This window comes from Adiantum capillus-veneris, chromosome 7 (genome assembly GCF_014529385.1).
Source record: "Adiantum capillus-veneris isolate H3 chromosome 7, ASM1452938v2, whole genome shotgun sequence".
NCBI classification, from domain to species: Eukaryota; Viridiplantae; Streptophyta; class Polypodiopsida; order Polypodiales; family Pteridaceae; genus Adiantum; species Adiantum capillus-veneris.
In genome coordinates this window covers 113,275,438-113,296,951 of record NC_140937.1, presented here as the reverse complement: position 1 = coordinate 113,296,951, position 21,514 = coordinate 113,275,438, and the positions used below count along the sequence as shown (strand labels likewise).

The following is a 21,514-nucleotide window of genomic DNA, read 5'->3' as shown; positions in this document are numbered from 1 at the left end:
CTGCTACGGGTACTCACGTTTGAAACACGGAACGGGGATTCGGAACGGGAACTTGGAATGGGAACGGGGAACGGAGACCTGAAAATGGCCATTCCTTGTTACTATGGTGGAGGGTGCCCTGGAGAGCGGCATGAGCTACACGAGACCATAGCCTTAAGACTCCTGTTGAGTCCTGAGCGCTTCTAGCTCTCGCTTGATTTGGTCGAAAGCCTCTTGGTGTGGAGGCTTCTCGTGTCACAGACAAAACGATCTCTCCTCTTGAAGAGCTCGTTGTAACTTCAGGGCATCTAGTTCCCTGCGTAAAGAAGTCAAGGGGTCAGATGGACTTTCCAAGAGTACAGAGGCAGTCTCTTCTTGGGGAGAGTCGTTGAATAGCTTTCTTGCTCCTTCTATCCTAGTAGCAACAGTGACAAACTCCTCTAGAGTGGCTTCAGGTTGAAGACTCTCTTGAAGTTTTTGCTACGAAGTCTTGGGAAGAGCCTTCTCCACCCACTTTGCTGCGTGGGAGGGGAGGGGTAACGGGGCTGGTGGACTTCTACTTGCGCGAAAGGTTGACGCTTTCTGTGGTAGTACTTTAGAGGGCTAAGTAGGCTTTGTCGATCTTTAGACTGCCTTGTATGTGTCATGCAGTAGCAACAACTCACACAAGCTCTTGGCGCCGAGATCCTCGAACTTGCTGGATAGTCTAGACCCACTAGACCATACCCGATTAGACCAGGCTAGACTCGGCTACTCCTGCTCGATAGGGGCGAGAGACTAGGCCAGCTAGACCAAGTTGGACTAGACCAAGCTGGACTAGAGCGAAGCTGGTATAGACCATGTTGGACCACACAAACAGACTAGACGAGGTGAAGAGCTAAACAGACTAGACCAAGCGAGGAGCTGAACCAGCTAGCTCCTCAACCTGTAGCAATGGAGTGGAGTGAGAATTCAGTTGAGGTCACACCAGGCGTGCCAAAAATGAGAGCACCTGTAAGCAGGGAAATTGTGTCGTGCTCTCCACAGTGGGTGCTCCTCAGTGCAGTACGCGAGAAACCTCACTCCAACAGAAAGAAAACATCACACAGAAACTCAAAGCACAACAACAGACTCAAAACTCAGTGGAACTCGACAAACTCATAGAACCATTCAGACTCTGGTTGACATAGAACCATTCAAACTCTGGTTGGCAGCACCAAGCCCAGGACTCAAGGGCACAATGGGGGTGTGGGGGCTCCAATGTGCAGGGAGAGTGCGTGTGTGGTGCTGGACTCCAGACTCCAGACTTAAGACGCTCGACCATACAAAGTGGATGATCATGTAGTCTCCGACAACTAGAACCAACCACACGTATGCATCTCATAAAGAGCCACCAACGGCTAGCAAAATATCCCATCCAACTAAGCCTATCTCCAAACTGCGGTGGTGGTGATTTGGTCACGGTGTCCACTAGACCACCATCAGTACCACTTGCCACATGTCACTGCCCATCGATCCAGTGTGAACTCCTGACCAACTGTAACTAACTACCCCTCTTGTGTGAGTGACACTGTAGCCGTGCTACACCCTCACTCCCTAACACCTGTCCCTTGGAGAAATGGGGACCAAGTGGACGAATCCAGAGAGATGCCTGAACTCTAACAAGAACCCATGTGTGCTGTAGAAAAGGATCGGATCCTCCTTAGAAGAAGAATCGTCTAAGCTCTCATACCACTATTACAAGCTTGGACACTCCAAGCGAGAAATCAATAGCAACACACGAACAGAAACTGCTAATAACTGAACTTGAAGAAATGAAATGAAAAAAATGTTATATTAAACGTCTTCGAAAGGCCAAAATAACCTATGAGACCAAATTGATACAATCTTGGTGGACCTAATCCAATGTCTGGGTACAAAAATAAAAATGAAGTAAAGTGAAAGACTAAAATCATCGTCATCATCATCAATGCCCGAGGATGCCCGATATCAGGCGTTGTCCTAGAAAGTATTGCATCGGTCATTGAAGAGCTTCATCAATGTCCGCCTCTATAAATAGTCGTACTGGGCATCTCCCATGTCGTGCTAGAATAGTCCCGAGCCTTTGATGGAGCCTCTGTCGATGTCGTGTGGTCGCCCTCGTAGGCGTGGGCGTCTAGCTCTCCCAAGCTCAATGGCTCTGTCAACTAATATACCTTTGGTATAAGTGGGCTCTGAACTGTGCTGTGAAGTATGCTCATCTGGTTGTTGAGTCACTGCTCTAAAGAAGTCAGTGATCTCCCTCTGTGAATGTCTCCCTGTAACAGACTTAGTCACTCCAAGTCAAGAATCTACCTCGACAACACCAAATAACCACTTCAAAGCAGTTCACAGTTCACAATTTATTCGACACTGGCCCGGTGGAGTTCTGTGCCTAGAGATATTGGCCCCAAAGACTCGCGCCCCTTTCCGTATTTCTTTTTGTATTAATCTGAGTTCAAAGTACAAGAGTGCGGGCAGGCGCTCACACTCAGACTCTGCATCCAGATGCTTTGAGTTGTGAGAGGCCTGCTCACATATTTAAGATTACATGGGATGCTAAAAGCAGAGCCCCAAAAGCTGAGAAATAAAATCAAAAGCTTGGGTTCTTAAAGCCTTCATAAAAATAAAGCAAAGGCTCTTTCTCTCTCTTCCTCTTATGCCTTAATAAAATAAAGCAAAAGCTGGCTCTCTCTCTCTCTTTCTCTTGCAATTGCATAGAAAAGCAGCCAAAAACCAGCGTAGCCAAAAGCCGTACAGCCAGCCACGTCATCAGGTTATGTACGCTCTGCCACGTTAGCACATGTCAACGGATTTTTCGGTGCAGAATCCAGAATCTGTCGTACAGCCACGTCAGCATTTTGCCGCCTTTTTCGGGTCTGCCTGCAAGAGGGAGAGTGTGTAGATGTGTACTGGCATGCCACATCACCGGTTTGTGACATACCCCCCTCTTGAAAGCATTGTAATCGCCCTCGATTACGCCTGCAATACAGACAGAAGCCATAAATTGCCTTAGCAGACATTGGCTGTTAGTACCTACGTACTAGGAACACACATCTAGCACATGTACCAATTGACAGTCACATCACACGACAGCACAGGACATCACTAGACATCATAGGACATCACATGACATTCAACACTCATTCGGATCTTAGATCATGATTTTTCGGCAATGTAGTTAGCAATCGCATCTAGATCCACTCAGGACCTTATCGATGCCTGATTGACTAACCCCTTTTGCAACCATGTCTATTCGAGATCATTTAGACTAAAATGTTGCAGTCATTTCGTTTATCAGTTCTTGAACTTAAACAAGTCAAGAACAAGTCAATTTCTTATTTTTCCAGAATTCCATTTCATAAAGTCATCCAACAAAATATTGTCAGCTCTCAGTATCCCTGAAGCTCAAAGAGACATCAGTGACTCTAGTATTCAAAAAAATCGAGGCATCTGTTGACTAAGGAGCGGAGTAACTCCCCTCTTGTGCAAACCCACTACACCATATCTCCGGCCAAAGCTGAATTCTGGGTTCCATTTGGAGTAGACTATGCTAAACCAAAAGCTTCAAGGTAAAGATTCACATTTCGAGGAATATCTGCTAGGTCTTTCTCCTCCATTCGCTTCGCGTCCACTGCGAAGTAGGTCTTGAATTTAACCAAGAACCGTCAGTTCGCTTTACCTTCTTTCTTTCTTTTCGTGCCAATTTCTGTTTTGGAACGAGTATCTGCTCGTTTTCGTCCAATTTGGGTTGTTCATCAACAGGCACATCGCCTTCAAAAGGCTTCAAGAGACTCACATTAAAAAAAAACATTGTGAATCCTCCAAGTATTCTGGCAGCTTCAGTCCAAAGGAGATGTCATTTATCTTTTCGGAAAACCTGGAAAGGTCCACACTATGTCGTGCTAAGCTTACAAAGAGGTCGCTCCTTTCCCTTTTGTTTTCTTTTTCGGTCGTGCCTTCCCTTAATGTAAGAGCACCCAATTCTTCTCCTTCAATTTCAAATCGCGACAATGGCGATCTGCTGCCTTTTTCTATCGTTCGCCAAATTTCTGCAAAGCCTTCCAGACCAAGTCCCTCGTGAACTGGTCGGCTTCAAAGAAAAATCTTATCTTTCGTGCTAAGGAAGGGTAGAACCTTCGTAGCAAATTCAAAAATCTCAAATGGCATCTTTCCCATCAAAGAGTCAAACATGTTTCTGTAGGCATATTCCACCAAAGGTAAAAACCTTTCCTAAGTAGTCTTCTGATCCAACCAAGAAGACTTCAACAAATCCAGTACCACTGAATTAGCAATCTTTGTTGCCCGTCAGTCTACGGGTGGAACGAGAACTGCAATCGCATGCCTATGTTCTCCCAAATAGCCGTCCAAAACAAACTCGTGAACCTGGGGCCCTGTCGGAGACAATTGTCGGAGGCATGCCATGTAATCTAAAGACCTGGGCCACAAATAGTCTCGCTAAGTGATCCGGCTTGACTGTTTTTTTTCACTGGAATGAAATGAGCGTGCTTGCTAAATCTGTCAATAACAATCCAGATACCATTGTGACCACTCTGTGTTTTGGAGAGATCAAAAATAAAATCCATTGCAATGCTTTCCCTGGGGCGGGTGGGTATGGGCAAAGGCTGTAACAATCCCTGTGCTTTATGCCTGTCAAACTTGACTTTCTGGCATACCAAGCACCTGCGCACAAACTCGTCCACATCCTTCCTGAGTCCCGGCCAAGAGAAGTATCTCTCTACCTCTTTCATGATGGTAGCAATGCCGCGGTGACCCGTAAAAGGCGGACAGTGGCATTCACTCATAACCTTTTCCCTCAACGGTTGTGTAACACACAACATGGTTTTCCTCATCACGTAGCCATCCCGAATGGAATATCCAGCTACTATCTCCCCATCCCGTATCCGTGTGAAAACGTCTGCAAAATGCGGATCTGTGGCATACTGGTCGACCATATCCTCGAAGCTCCTATGATGTATCGCGGAAATAGCCAGAACCAACGGCTTCCGAGACAAAGCATCAGCCACCAAATTCTTCTGTCCCTGAACATGGACAATCTGGAAGTGAAACTGTGACAAGATGTTCGCCCATCGCATCTGCTTTTCTGATAGCTGCTTCTGTGACAAGTAGCGTAAACTCTGATGGTCTGTAAAGATAGTAAAGTCCGCTCCGAGTAGGTAGTGCCGCCACTAAGTAAGAGCATGAATAACCGCCAAAAGCTCTTTCTCATAAATCTGTGCTGTCAGTTCCGGTCTTGAGAACAATTGGCTCTCGTAGGCAATGACATGGCCTTCTTGCATTAAGACCGCATCCAGACTATGACCATAAGTATCACAATATACTTCAAACGACTTCTGCAAGTCTGGCAAAGTCAAAACTGCTCCCGTAGTCAATTTCTCTTTCAAAGTATGAAAGGCAGTTACCTCTGTGGGTCCCCACAAGAAAGGAACTCCTTTCTGTGTCAAGATATGCAAAGGGGAAGCAACCTCTGCAAACTATGAACCGTCTATAGTACGAACACAATCCCAAGAAGCTTCTACATTCTTCAAATCGGGCCAATCACGGATAGTCTCTATCTTGGCCGGATCCATTTGCACTCTTGCGTTGCTGACACAATGTGTCCCAAAAAGTGTATCTCTGGTAGGAAAAATTCACTTTTCTTTGCATTAATCACTAACTTGTGATCTCATAATGCCTGAAAGACCTGAAGCAGATGATCTCTATGTTCTACCTCATTCTTGGAGAAAACAATGATATCGTCAAAGAAAGTGCCAACAAATAGCAGGTACTCTCGATAAATTCTGTCCATCATCCGGTTAAAGGTCGCAAGAGCATTGGTTAAGCCAAAAGGCATCACCAAAAACTAAAATAACCCAAAAGTTGTCCGAAAGGTTGTCTTGTAGACGTCTCCCGGCGCGATTCGGATCTGATGATATCCACTCTTCAAATCAATACTAAAGCATGAGGATCCCTGTAATCTGTCAAGTATATCATCGATCCTAGGAATCTGAAATGTGTTCTTGATGGTGATTTTGTTGAGAGCTCTATAATCGATGCACATTCTCCAAGATCCGTCTTTCTTCAAAACGAACAACACTGGAGAGCAATACGGTGAAGTACTAGGCTGGACAAGACCCTTTTCCAAGAGGTCTTTCACTTGGTTCATAATCTCTTTGTTCTATGCTCGGCTCACACGATAAGGTGGCTGGTTCGGTGGTGTGCTTCCAGGTATCATATCAATGGTATGATCTTCAGGACGAGCAGGTGGTAACTCGCCTGGCAGGCCCTCTAAGAAGCAATCGGCGTAAGTGTGGAGAAAATCTTGGCGTTCTTTTGTTCAAGTCAAAACATATTTGACCTTTATCCATCATTCAGTTCTCTCCCAAAAAAAAATGTGAGTAAAGAAACTGAAGTTCATCAAGTACAATCTCTGAGCCCTTCATTTGTCAAAGTCGCATTCTCGGCCCGGTATTCACCCATGGGGTTGTTCTTGTGGTACCAAGGGATTTCGAGTAGAACGTCACAACCTTCCAAGGCAATTACGTAAAACTCCGCGTGCCCTAAACACCCCTGTCATTGCAAATGAAGTTTGCCAATGCTCGGTGCAATGGCAACATCCCATTCGGATGCCACTCGAACTACCTCCGCCTGTGGCCTCAGCCTGTCGGGCGTAATTCCAAATCGAGCTGCCAATTCAAAAGAAGTTGGCCTTGGCTCCTTCAAAAGAGCTTCCTGATCTTTCCTTTTGCCCTAAAAACGGCAAAGTTTGTACTTTCATTTATTTAATTCGGTTCGGGTCCCACGCAATGTGGTACCGGTGTTGCTTTTTATCTGCCTTTTCTGCCACGTCTCTCAACTGCTTTAGAACTTTCTGGCCTTTCATCGTCCTTGTCATTCTGTCCTTTCTGTGCCTTTTTAGGGTACTTTGCGGAGATATGTCCAGTTTCCCCGCATCCAAAGCACTTCCCTTCCTTGATGTAGCGAGCCCGCTCCTGAGGAGTAAGCTTGGGTCGTGCATCCTTCTTTTCTGGGTTGCTCTTTCTCTTTCTACTTTCATTTGTCGAAGTTTGTTCGGCTCATGATCTCATCGGTGGGGTAGGTCAGACTGCCAGAGTGGATGGCGAAACCCTGTTTCGCATGACTCATTAACTCCTGAATAGAAGCTGACTTCTGTTCCAAGCAGTGATCTCGGATCTCTGTAGGTAGACCCAAGGTAAACCGCTCAATCTGTTCCTTGAAACGAGATCTTCTGAAACGAAGAGGCGAGTAGAAAAGAGCTCCAAAATCTCTCGCAATAAGCATCCACTGTATCCTTCTTGGTCATCCGAAGATGGTTCCAAGCAGTTCGTATATCGCGTTCATACTCTCGAGTCAGCCAAGAAAAAATAAAAAGCCTCTTGAATTTCAGCCATTTAATTGGCGCAGTCTTGCTTAATAGAAGCGTGGACCACCAAGTTCGAGCATTCCCCTTAGAGTAAGAGGCAACTCTCTGAATCTTAAGAGTGCTTTGAGTAACGCCCTCCCGAGAAGCAATTTCAAACTGCTGTATAAAAGACAAAGCCTTCGAAGCATCTCTATAACGAGAAAAAGTGTCAAATTTAATTGACTGTCCACCTTCCTTAAACTCTCGGGCTTTCTTGCTTTTGTCTTCCAGAAAGTCATATTGGTTGGCTTAAAAAAAATTCTTCTTCTTTGCATAAAAGTTGCTGTTGTCAGAGTCTGAACTGTCTGTAGACAAGTCCTCTGTAGAATTGTCACCCACGGGTCGAGATTTAGACTTCTTTGTCTTTTCCTTGCCCTTTCTAAGGCGCTGCTTCTTGCTTCGCTTTTTGCCTTTTCGGTCTTCTTCGCTTGAGTCAGATGAGCTAGAAGAACTATTAGAAGAAGAAGAAGAAGAAGAAGAAGAAGAAGAAGAAGAAGAACTGGGTACTCCTTCAAATCGAACACGCTTCTTCTGCTTTCTTGCTTTTTCAAAAGTAGACTGACGACCCATATAACCCGGGAAGTCAGCGCCTTTCTTTTGCTTTTTGCCGTGCTTTTTAGCTTTGTTTTGCGCGTCAAAAAGCTAAGTAATTCGTGCATCAACCACCTCTTCTAATTCTTTCTCTGTATACTTCTTGGGAGCAGGAGGTTTCTTGAGAACGGGTTTTCGGGGTGGTTCTGTGGTTTTCTGCCACTGCGTGTGCATCTCCTCCAAAGAGGTCTTGCTCATATATTGTGCCATTTTCCGGTCCTTGGCAAGATTAAGCATCATCTTTGTTGCGTCGCTGATCAATCGTTGACGCTCCATCTCTCGACGCTCCGCCTGAGTAGGCCGAGGTGGGCCATACTCCTTGCCTGAATCTTCATTGTGATCCTTCCCGCATCTCCGGATGCAGGGGGAGTCGACTGATCCTTGCCTGAAGCCATAGGTGCCGCGGAAAAAAATTTGGGATCGGATTTCCCGTAGAAGAGAAATCGGCCGTGCTCTGATACAACTGTAACAGACTTGGACACTCCACGTCAAGAATCTAATGCGATAGCACAAATAACCACTTCAAAATATACTTCACAGTTCACAATTGATTCAACACTAGCGTAGCGGAGTTCCGTGCCTGGAGGGATTGGCCCCAAAGACTGGCGCCCCTTTCGGTATTTCTTTTTGTATTAATCTGAGTTCAAAGTACAAGAGTACGGGCAGGCGCTCACACTCAGACTCTGCGTCCAGATACTCTGAGTCGTTAGAGGCCTCCTCACATATTTAAAGATTACATGGGATGCTAAAAGCAGAGCCGCAAAGGCTGAGAAATAAAATCAAAAGCTTGGGTTCTAAAAGCATAAAAATAAAGCAAAGGCTCCTTCTCTCTCTTCCTCTTATGCCTTAATAAAATAAAGCAAAAGCTGTCTCTCTCTCTTTCTCTTGCAATTGCGTAGAAAAGCAGCCAAAAACCAGCAGTGAACTTGGCTACCAAAAAGAAAAATGGGCACCTTTTTCGTTTGTTCGTTAAGAGTTACCTCCTTTTCTCAGAGAAGAAGCAGTGACGGTATCTGAGGAATAAGCATCGGCTAACTCCAAAGCCGTACAGCCAGCCACATCAGGTTCCGTACGCTCTGCCACGTCAGCACATGTCAGTGGATTTTTCAGCGCAGAATCCCGAATCTGCCGTACAGCCACGTCAGCATTCTGCCGCCTTTTCTGGGTCTGCCTACAAGAGGGAGAGTGTGTAGATGTATAGTGGCATGCCACGTCACCGGTTTGTGACACTCCCACTGCTTGATCTCCTCAAGAGACTCTCTCCGTGTCTGCGCAGCTCTAGCAAAAACAACCCGAGGCATCTCTGATGTTGATATCTCATGAATCTAGCCAACAGTCCAAGCCCTCTCTGAATAGACAATGAAAGCGACCTCGTATCTCATAGTATACCGGACAATGACAAATGTGATGTAACTCTGTCTCTAGCTCTATATGACACAACTGGCATATCCTGGCCTCCTAAATTTTGCCAGTCTCAATCTCTAGCTGATGCGATGATGTGCGCATCTGCCCAATAGCACATCGTATCCCATAGGATAAATGAGTGTCCATATAGGCCTGTATGATCACATATCCATCCTCTGTTAGTTGGAGAAGATGGTCTCTATAGAAAGCCATCTTTGTGCCTAACTCCTGTATTGGTCGTATCCATGTGCTCCTGGTATCTCGTTGAATCAGATCCTGACATATGAGTCGAGTGATCTCTGTCCGTGTGAGAGATAGGGAGGGTGTATCCAAGGAGTACTGGAATGGAGGCAGTCTATCCATGCTGAAGCCATGTGACTGAAACCATGATGTCATCTGCCCATACTGTGCCCCCCTGCAGCGCTAGTTGTAGGGATGACTCAAGGGCTAGCCGAGCATATCTGTCTCTTGGCAGGTCCCATAAATTATGCATGAAGGATATTGATCTAGTAAGAGCCTCAACCATGAGAGGGGGGCAGCTAGCTTGGCTTGAATAATCTCATGTGGCATTGAGGCCTTAGCCCGAATCATCCGAGAGATCATAGAGACTAGAGGCCTCTCCATAAATCTCCATCCATCAGTGCTACCAGATCTGCCATGGTGGTCTACCGAGGGTCCCCAAATGTGAACCCCATAAAGCATAGCTGAAGCCACTAGAGTGTCAAAAAGCCACAACTTTGCTCGAGGTACTTGAAATTGAACCTATGAACACATCTGCTCTAATCCTCCCAAGGCTTCATAAGCTCTCGTCAATCTAGTCTCTGTTGCTCTCCTCAATGAAAACACCTGTCCACTGAAGACTACCCCAAGATAGGTGTATGCATGTGTATACATACTCCACCGTCTCCTGGCCATATGTAAATGTGGGTGCTGACCTCCTGACCCACTGTGGTGTGGTGTTAAACACCATAACCTTGGGTTTCCCCAAGTTAACAGACAATCCACGATCACGGGCAAATGTGTACAAAGCATCTAAATGATGTTGCATCCCCTCCCGGGAGTCAAAAATCAACACAATGTCATCAACATATAACAATAGTGGGGTCCATGTCCCTGCCAACTGTGCTCCTCTATCACCATCCCTCTCAATATAGTCAGCAACCTCATCCACATACATGCCAAATAGTGTAGGAGATAGTGGGCAACCATGTTTCACCCGATAGTGGAGTGAACCAAATCAAAAATTCCCTCTGGAGTGCGTACATGCCCTACTAGTGGCATGTATAGAGCCATGATCCCCCAAATCAACTGTGTGGGTACCCCCATCTCCTGCAATCTGCGCATCAATCTAGCTCTAGGCATTGTATCAAAGGCTTTGCGGAAATTCACAAGGCAACAATAGAGCCGTCCCCCACGTGATCTCCCCTCCTCAATAATGGCTCTGAGTGTCAGAATACGATGAAGAGTAGAGAAACGTCTCTTGAAACCCACCTGTCCTACTGCCCGTACACCCTCTCTCTCTGCCCATCTACTCAACTGTTGCTCAAGGATGGATGCACAATTGTGCCAATGTGCGTCCAACCATGATAGTGCGGTGGTTCCCAGGATCCTTAGGGTTCCCTAACTTGAAGATAGGTACATTAGTAGACAAACTCCAAGTATCAGGTAGGCCCTCACACATGGCACTGTTGAACATCACTGCTAGAAGCTCTGCAAGCAGATCTCTGGCATGTATAAAATGCTCTGCTTCTAGGTCATCGTAATCATATGCTCTCCTGGTCCTCATCCTGTCAATGGCTTTCTTTACCATCTCGGCGGTAAAGAGGGTCCACCTTTCGTCTTTCACACGCACATACATACAGCCATACATAACATACATAAACTAACGTCAGAAAGCTCCTGGGCATTACCAGCTAGAGAAACAAGCTCTATCTTTTCTCTCCTACAAATAACTTCAAAAGCTTGCCTTCACTATTTTGATATTTTGGAGGCCACATCATATCAGAACGACATTCTTGATAGTATTAACAGAACTGTGGAATGAATGTAATGTCCCGTCTATAGATCTACTGCTCTCTTTCTTCGATGCTGTAAGAGTCATGTAAATTTACTGCTTGTATTTGTGCATGTTTCAGAAATGGGGTTGAGTGAAACATTGGCAATTTAGAGGAGTTCTAGCTCTACTTTTTGGTTTTTCTACCATGTAATGATTATTTTGCTTGAGTAGATAAAGTCCCATGCCCTGTTACTTTTATAGATAAGTGGATTTACAAGTTTTACAGGACATGAGGCACGTGCATTTATGCGACTTAGCTGTGGAACGATGGTTTTTCTTGTGAAAGATGTTTGTATTCGGATTTATATGCACAAAAGTCTAGTATTTATTGATTGAGTTCTACATTTTGTGGAATCAGGAATAGATATTGCTCAGGCAAGGCCTCAGGGTGTAAACAGACCAGAGCTGCTGCCGAAAACTTTCACCCCTGTTATTGATGCAGCAGGATTTCTTTCAGAAGGTCAGGTAAACTTTCTTTTTGTACTCTTATTATTGTTGAGAAGGATTTTAAACAATAATTTAAAAGATGAATAGAAATATCTCTTTTCTTATAAACTTACAGGGCCAGTTATTTGGCCGAGTTTTCTATTGACAATTAACCTTTTGATGTACTGCTCTAAGTCATCACCACAATCACTGAACCTTGTTTGTACGAATGTAGCATTAAGAGTGATTACATTTCCTAGGCTAGCCCAAAGGACTCGAAGTTTGAACGAGGTTTAACTTGGGCAAGCATCGTTTTTTGTGATACATGCCATGCTTGGGGGAATGGGAAGAGTGTGGATGGAATTAGCTAACGAAGTACATGTGTTGTATGGATGCCTTGTATTTTACCTAGGTTTCCACGTTTCTGTCTGTTCGTATTGCCCAACCAATATGAAGGCTATTTATGTGCTGGTTACTATCTCTGCGTTTTGTCCTCTCTTGTTGTGTGGGTCCATGTTTGCGCCAACTTGGGCCTATAAGGCCTATATATGGATGCCTTGTATTTTTCCTAGGTTCCCATGTTTCTGTCTGTGAGTGACAGGCTTTGTTGTGGTTGTGTCCAACCAATAAGAAGGCTATTTATGTGCTGGTTACTATCTCTCCATAGTGTGGTTTTGTCCCCTCTTGTTGTGTTGGTTCATGTTTGCCCCAACTCTTGGCTATGAGCCCTGTAGATGGCTCCCGCATTACCCTTTTTTTATGGGCCACTCATGTAAGGGTTGTCTAGTCTCGTAATACTCCCTTGAGGGGGAAGTTGGTCCCTTCAAGCTGTATGATGTTGTTATTGATTGTCTTGCATTAGCATCCATTTGCATATTTAACTTCTTCTTCCAAATCATTCGTACGATACGTACTGTAGTTGTGGACCATCATATGGATCTGGACAGCTTAAACATGGCTTTTTGTTCAATTAAAACAAGAGGCTATAGTAGAGCCATACTTAAGCCTTTCAAGTTCTTTCTTACAGCTTGAAAGCAATTGATTGAGACAACTTCAAAGATCACTTTTATGTATGTCATTTCTAGTAAATTTTTTAAAATCAAGAATGGCAGCATTAAACGTTGGTTTCTATCTTTATTTGTCATACATGATGCACCATATCTGTATCATCCGAGGGCAATGAATAATATACATAGCGTACCCATACCGAACGTGCTATACATAACAGCGTTGATTAGTCGTCACTTGGTTCTGACTACTATGAAGAGTATGTAGCCTTTTGTTGCATCTTCTCTTACAATTGCATTGGTATACTACTTTGTCTAGTTTTTGGATTTTGTTTTGTTTTGTTTGGTATTTTTTGGTCTTTGGAGTAGACAGTCAAAATTTTGCAAATATTGTTTTTCCTAATCCTTCTAAAAAGGAGATTCTATTTGGAGACAGTAAAAGCAAGAACTTTATCTCAAATCCGAAAGGATTGATATCGAAGTGCGAATCCTCTAAACTCTAAAAATGCGCTTCTATTCTTAATATTTTGCTCTTGGTAAAAATGATCTGATACTCACACACCGAAGATAGATATGATAGAAAAGTGAAACTCAGAGATAGAAATTCACACACTGAAAGATTCACCGATAGATATGATAGAAAAGTGAAACTCAGAGACAAATTGAAAAGGAGAGAGAGACTTGGACACTACTTTTATGTAGTACCACGTACTCTTATACTCAAAGGGGTTTCAGTTTTCGAAAAACCACATAAGTTTTTGACCTATAATTAACCACAATTATCTAGCCCCAAAGGTTCTACAGCCTTCAAGAACAATAGTCGTTGCTTTTGTGAAAGTTTTGGATATGGTGTGCATAGCTACAGGGAATGGCCATTTTCAAGCTTCCATTCCCTGTCATGTCTAAAACACAGAATGGCCATTCAGAACGGGAAGTTGGAATTGGTTTCTGTTCCCTATTCTGCATTCCGATTTTCCATTCCTGGTAACTATGATGGTGGAAACCAATTAATTTCCTTCTCTCGAATTAGGAGCATGCTCTATGCTTCTATTTGCAATTTGCCCCTCATTCAATTGTATAGCCTTCACCTTCTTACCTTTTCCCTTTCTCTTTGCAATCGGATTTGAGAACCAAGCCTCACACTTCTAAGCTTTAGTGCATAAGCTCCTCCCTCTTACTTAGATATGTCGATTCTGATGCCTAGCCTAACTCATTTTAACTTCGTGGCATTATGCATTAATTTCGCATTTCAAGTTACTTGTTTGATTCCAGAATATTGGAAAAGACGGCGTGTTTATCCCAAAGAGTCTACAACAAGAGTCAAAAGTATTTAAGTCCAGTGAAGCCAAGGAGAAGAGTCCAAAAGAAACTCACGCACCAAGCACTGTGAAGTGCTAATATGTACTCAAAACCCACAAGTAAACATTGGGAGGGTCACTTTTTGTGCCTTTGAATCTCTATCCTTCTTTTTTTTTGGGGTTTTTCTACATCCTGTCTAAACTTCATCATTCTTAGCTGCTTGCTTGTATGGTTGGGCAGGGTGAATTTGTTATTATCCAAATAATGAAATCTATTGAAATCTTTGACTTGTTATCTTTTGGTTTTGGTCCAGGAGGGTCGCATTGCTAAGGAAGTAACAAACCTTGAGGAAGAGACGGGATTTAAGTTGCGGGTGCTAGCCCAAAATTATCCAAATACTCCAGGTTTTGAGCCAGACAATAAAAGAAGTGGACAACACCCTTTTGATTATGATCATTGTTTGTTGAAAGGACTATTTGTTTCAGGGCTTGCAATCAAGGATTTCTGGAAAGTGGATGATAGCACAATCGTATTTGTTGCAGATCCCTCTCTTGGTGGTGAGAGATGATTATATTTGTTTTGCTTGTTTGTTTCTAACATATGTTTGTTTGGTACTGCTCTCACCATTATAGCTAGAATATATTGCATGGTTGTAGTGTTACTATCAACATTGTTTTGGCAGCATGCACAGAGCAGGTTGCACAGAAAATCGAAACCTTAGGCTTGTACTGTAACCTTCACGCCTTATTGCTGCTACGGCATTAAAGTTTCTTAATGCCGCGTGGCAGTGCAATGTACAGATGGACTAGCTGCGCTCAAATCTGCTGCTGCTGCTGCTCTCTCTCTCTCTCTCTCTCTCTCTCTCTCTCTCTCTCTCTCTCTTTCATCCGGGTAGCCTTGGCACCAGACCCACCCATGTACCACATCTTACACCCCCCCATTAGTACAGGATGGAGCTAGATAGCTTGATGCATTCTCATGATTGTACTACCTTGAGCATACAGACATGCATATACCCCTAGAGATAGAGCTCCATCCCTCCTCAGATACTCCACTATCTACTTTCAGCTCAGTTTTGTATCAATTTTGTTTCATTTGTCTTTCCGATAGACGGATGACATACACACAATGTACATTTGATTTGTCTCATAGGCCGATTTCGGCCTGACATAGACGTTAAAAATCTTTCTTTCTTTCTTTCTTTCTCTCTCTCTCTCTCTCTCTCTCCACAACCTTCCAGATCCTCCTGAGCCATGGCCATCTACGAGTACCTTCTTTACCACTGAGATGGTGAAGATGGCCATTGATAGGATGAAGACCAGGAGGGCATATGATCATGATGGCCTAGTAGCAAAGCACTTTATACATGCTAGAGATATGCTGGCAGAGGTTCTTGCAGTTTTGTTCAATCGTGTCATGTGTGAGGAGACTACCTGAGACTTGGAGACGGTCTACTGTTGTGCCTATCTTCAAAGTAGGTGATCCTACGGATCGTGGAAACTACCGTACTATTATGATTGGACACGCATTGGCACGGTTGTATGCATCTAGATGGGCAAAGAGTGAGGGCATATCGGTAGTGGGATAGGCCGGTTTCAAGAGAGGCTTCTCCACTCTTGACCATATTTTGACACTCAGAGCCATCATTGAGGAGGGTAGGGCACATGGGAGACGGATTTATTGTAGCTTTGTGGATTTTCGCAAAGCATTTGAGATGGTTCCTAGAGCCAAATTGATGCGCAGACTACAGGAGATTGGAGTGCACATTGAGTTGATCTTGGGGATCATGGCTCTATACAGATTAGTGGTGGGATATGTACACACTCTAGAAACAATTGCCAGGGACATGGACTCCATTGTTGCTATATGTTGATGATATTGTGTTGATCTCTAACTCACCAGAGGGTATGCAATGACATTTGGATGCATTACATAGATTTTCAGAGGATACTGGATTGCCTGTACCAAGGTTATGGTGTTTAACACCACACCGCAGTGAATCGGGAGATCAACACCTACATTCACTTATGGTCAGGAGACTGGAGTACATAGATGCATACACTTATCTTGGGGTAGTCTTCAATTGACCAAGGTTTTCTTTGAAGAGAGCAACATAGACTATATTGACTAGGGCGTATGGAGCGTTGGGAGGATTGGAGAGGATGTGTTCGCAGGTTCAGTTCCAGGAACCTCGAACAAAGCTCTGGCTCTTTGATTCCTTTGTAGCTTCAACTATGCTCTATGGGGTTCAGGTTTGAGAACCTTGTGTGGGTCTGGATGGGTGGAGAGTGTTAGGGTAAGCCCTCTAGCCACCTAGGAATTGATAAATGATGACATGGTCCAATAGCAAGAGGATGCAACCTCTCTAGCCAATGATTGTAAAGCACAAAGCCTACTTAAGAGGCTATTCTCTAATGAATTATTTGCACTTTGAGCATTATCATTGTGTCTACTCTCTCTCTCTCCGATAGACGGATGACATACACACCATGTACATTTGATTTGTCTCATAGGCCGATTTCGGCCTGACATAGACGTTAAAAATCTTTCTTTCTTTCTCTCTCTCTCTCTCTCTCTCTCTCTCTCTCTCTCTCTCTCTCTCTTTTTATGCTCTTGCACTTGGCATAGCCTAACCCTAACCTCCATATTTCTAACCCTAACCCTGACATCATGGTTAAGCTAAGGCTTCATCCTCCATAGCCTAATGCTAAGCCACATCTAACCCAACAGAGAGGTATGGAGAGGTCCTTGGTGTCTATGATCTCTCGGGCCTCCGTGCCACACGAGATCATTAGAGCCAAACTGGTAGTCCCCCCTATGGAGATAGAGGCGCTTACCAGATCACTCTCCTTCATTCACAGCTTATGGGATACTACCAAGGACAGATACGCCAGATTGGCCCTTGAGTCCTCGAGATAGTTAGCTTTACAAGGGGACACATCATGCTGGTATGCATAGATGTCATCATGGTTCTAGATACATGGCTTCAACATGGACAGCTTGCCCCCCTTCCAATACCCCTTGATGCACCATCGCTGTCTCTTACACAGGTGGAAATTTCTAGACTCATTTATTAGGACTTGACCCAATTGGACAACAGGAGGACATGGGTAGAATCGACACAGGAGCTGTGCACGAAGATGGCTTTTTATAGAGAGAATCTCCTCCAACTCACAGGGGATGGGTTTGTGATTCGACCCAGCTATATAGATACACATCTACCTCATGGGTTACGTTGTGCCTTTGTTAGATACGGACATCTTCACACCAGCTTGAGATTGAGACTCGTAGATTCAGTACTGGCAACTAGCAGGATATGCTGCCTATGCCATACAGAGTCAAAGACAGAGATGCGTTATATATGTCAGTGATAGTGTATTACGAGACACGGGGTCGCTTCCATTGTCTATTTAGAGAGGGCTTTGGACCCTTCTCTAGAGTCATGAGCTATCAGGACCAGAGATGTCTTGGGCTGTATCTACTTGAGTTACACAGACACAAAGATAGTTTACTGAGGAGATCTGGAGAGAGACAATCCCAAAGTCAGATTACTGATTTCTTCACTCCAGACACTGGATAGATAGAGGAGCAGCCACCACTGCAAAGCTCAGCTCATACTCACACCCAAGGTACTCTCATTGGCCGAGCATTGGAGCTAGGGAGATTGAGATACCCATGACTGAGGAGAGGAGCTTCACAGCATCAACTGAGACTACAACAGAGGATTCGAGCCATACTATCTCCATCCAGAGTATGGATTCATCACCCATTATATCACCCTCTTGTATCGGGCACCCATTGTATCAATAGTCACACATACCTCACACAGTTCTAGCTAGTAGCACTTCTAGATTCATTTTAATCTCTCTTTTTTTGAGCGCAGACATGGTATCAGATTCACCAGCTTGTAATGGATTGGTCTCATAGGTCATTCGGCCTTTTGAAGATGTTAATATATCATTTCATCTCTCTCTGTGTATGTGTGTGTGTGTGTGTTTGTGTGTAGTGGAGGCTCTTGCTAGATCAGCATCTTTCATTCATAGCACATGGGAGCTCCACTCCACAGATATGCGCGAGTAGCGTTTGTGTCATCGCAGTTGGCCAGTGAGGATGATACTTCATGTTAGTTTGCACAAATATCATCTCGTTTTGGGCTGCATGGATTTAGTATGGATAGGCTGCCCCCTTTTCAGAATTCCTTGGATGCACCATCCCTCACCCTCACACATTCAGAGATTAGCAAGATTATCAGGCATGATCTCATTCGGCTTGATTCTAGGAGGAGTGTCTAAAACAGGGGATGGCATTTCCTACCGGTTGCCGTTCCCCGTTCCGATTTCACGTTCCGGGTAACTATGAGCTATACACCTCATCTCACCAGCTGGAGATAGAGACTGGCCGAGGCCCGATACAGGGGTATACCCCAGAGGAGAGTTTTCCAGAGAGAGCTAGAGACAGAGGAGGATTATATTTGCTAGTGCACAGCATACTATGAAATGTGCGGGCGTTTTCATTGCTTATTTAGAGAGGGCTTTGGCCCCTTATCCCACATCATGGACTGCTATGGTCAGAGATACCTAGGTCTCTTCTTGCTGGAGGTCCGTAGACTTAAAGAGACTACCCTCAAGAGCAGAGGACCTACACACAGAGGATCCATACAGAGGCAGATCACTACTTTTTACAGAGGGACTACTCAGGATTGCCCACCACAGTTTACCCAGTCATGCCCTCATTGGGGCATCTTTCTTGATCGAGCCATGCAGCTTGGCTGCTCATGAGGCCATGGATGCAAGGATCTTCACAGCGTAGATGAGGTCTACATCGGAGGCTACGGAGCATCGTTGAGCCACATGGAGTCACCCCCCCCCCAAAGAGCTGACTATGGAGGACATTGAGGCCATACTGCAGAGACCCATGAGAGAGTTCATGGGATGATCACCATTATATACTTTCTTTGTTGTACACCTCGTTAGCCCTCACATGATTGCATCCCTTCCCATATGATTTGAGATGATGTAATATGATGATCATGTAGGGTAGGTACATACATACCTTTTGGTCTCATAGGTCAGTCTGGCCACGTCAATATAACATTTCATTGCTCTCTCTCTTCTACACTAACTAGTAAAGCTAGTGAGTTTTACCAGCTTCCTTTGGTGAACCTAGCTAGGATGTTAGTCAAGCTAAGCAGATGTTTCAGCTAGTTTGTCTGTACAGCTAGTTAAGGCAGCTAGTCAAGTAACAAAGGTAACTAGGTGACCTAGTAACCAGCCTATGTAATCAAGCCTTAATCAGCCATTCTGAGTTTGAATTATTTGTAAGTAATGAAGACTCAGAATGGCTGATTAAGGTGATTAGCATCTAAGGGAAGCGTGTTTTGTGTATAGATGTTCCACATTGAATTTCAGCTGTGAAGTTTGTGCTTTCTTGTTTTCCTTAGACTCTATTATTAAGCTCTGCTGAATTGTATTGCGAGCCACATTTTCTAACGACAGTTATGACTTTGGTTTTGCATATAGGTAATATTCTGAATTTCAATGTTGGAGCTGCGGTTGATCTTAGTGTTCCACGCAGCTTCTGGAGTCGGCTGGCGGGAAAATATGGGAACATGTTCTATTGGCAAGAAAAGGTTCTCTCTCTCTCTCTCTCTCTCTCTCTCTCTCTCTCTCTCTCTCTCTTTCTCGCGTGTGGTAGATTGGTTATTCTTCAAGAGGTGGAAAATTCTCCATATAGTGTGTCATGAGCACGACAAGAGGAATCTCATCTCTATCTGAACTACATGAAGGTACAACAGCATCCCCAAGAGCCTTATCAGGCTTAGGAGAAACACGTATAATTGTTGAAGAAGATGAAGCCTCAATATGAGGGTCCAATGGAGTAGGATCCCTGTGTTGGTAGACGTAGAGATGTATATAACCTGAGGCATTTCTGTCCACCTGTGCCTCCTCCTCCTCTTTGCTTCCCTTCTTCTATCTCTCTCTATCTTTGGGCTTCTTGTCGCTGTAGATACTTGAGCCTGTCTCTCTTGGACATCTATCTATTGCCTCCGCTGTGGAGCTCCACTTTGCCAGTGCATCCAGCTGCCATATGTCCTGCTCTACCACATACAAAACGTGTTGCAGGCTGCAAGAAACGCTCTCTTGAAAATCACCTTCGTGTGTTGTGTGGAAGGCAGATGTACCGTTGAGGACTGCGGATGCTCTGTGTGTCCGCACCCATGCGCCTATCCTTAAGACATGCTTGCACTTATACTAGAAGAGGAAGATAAATTGAATAAGGGTGTGAAAGTGCTGTACATGTATTTATTATTATGATTATTTGTATCTCGGGTTTATGGTCCAATGGTGTGCTAGGTAGTAGATTCACCAGGAAACTATCAAGCAATCCTCAAGGAAACTATCAAGCAAGGAAACTATCAAGAAATTCTCGAGGCACTGAGGAGAAACAAACTACCGTAATACATAAAGATATTATTATCAGCCAAATAGCTGATAAGAATTGTGAAGGCTTTCAGGGGGTTGTTTGATTGTCACTCTTGTGCCGCTCGTTTCCTCTATAATTTTCTCATCCGATTGTAGTTTTAATTTTCCTTGTATCCTGCTAGGGCGAGGATGCGTCTATCGAAGCAGCTGTATCGGCAATCAGCACTTGTTTGAGGGAGCCTCCGGGTCCAAGTGCATGCTCAACTATTCAGTAATCAATGCTCAGCTGGCCACTCTATCAGATGTAAAAGCTGTAGTCCTCTGCTGCCAGTAGAGGACTCTCTTGGACGCTCGTCGTCGTATTTTAAGAATGTTGTACATACGGTCCCATGTGACGCATCAGTGAGAATAGTGAGGGCTCAAATAGTGACACATCAGTTACTCTGCAGTTCTTGACATTGCAATGGACATAACTATGCAGTGCCAAAGCCACACTCACCTTCCATCAATTTGAAGCCAATGCAGTCTATTGACAGTAGTCCAAGTCAGTTTTTACAGAAGTCAATTTTAAGAGTTCTTGTATGTGACAGAAGGGAATGCATATGCACATGATTGGTCCTACGGCGTTAAAAACTTCTCTCTCTCTCTCTCTCTCTCTCTCTCTCTCTCTCTCTCTCTCTGCTTAGAGAATGCATGAGACGGAAATAAGAGAGCTCGACGATGACATGGGCAGACAAGACACAGGAGATAGAACTGGTCATCTCCAACCCTGCTCCTACCCCCGCAACTTGCAAGACATCCTACACACACAATTTGGTAGAGAGTGGAGCTAGGTAGTCTTTCACATATCATGTTTATACTCCCCTTCTGAGCATACAGCTTAATGACAAGCGCTTCTCTCTCTCTCTCT

At 44.3% G+C, this 21,514-nt stretch overlaps 1 protein-coding gene across 2 annotated transcripts in view; it reads left to right on the top strand.

Annotated features, from left to right (window-relative positions):
* The window catches only part of LOC147454449 (thylakoid lumenal 15.0 kDa protein 2, chloroplastic-like), a 48,362-nt gene extending 27,139 nt beyond the window's left edge, over positions 1-21,223 (top strand). The window contains exons 2-7 of one of the 2 annotated variants that reach the window (XR_015188627.1): positions 11,809-11,915; positions 14,496-14,586; positions 14,668-14,739; positions 19,702-19,811; positions 20,536-20,699; positions 20,787-21,223. Coding sequence is in view for 1 of the 2 variants with exons in the window: in XM_086516404.1 (XP_086372530.1) it covers positions 11,809-11,915; positions 14,496-14,586; positions 14,668-14,739; positions 19,702-19,811; positions 20,787-20,879 (473 nt within the window). In the remaining variant the exon portion in view is untranslated. The remainder of the gene's footprint in view (positions 1-11,808; positions 11,916-14,495; positions 14,587-14,667; positions 14,740-19,701; positions 19,812-20,535; positions 20,700-20,786) is intronic. The other variant, XM_086516404.1, reaches the window with a different exon arrangement.
* Positions 21,224-21,514: the final 291 nt, after the last annotated feature.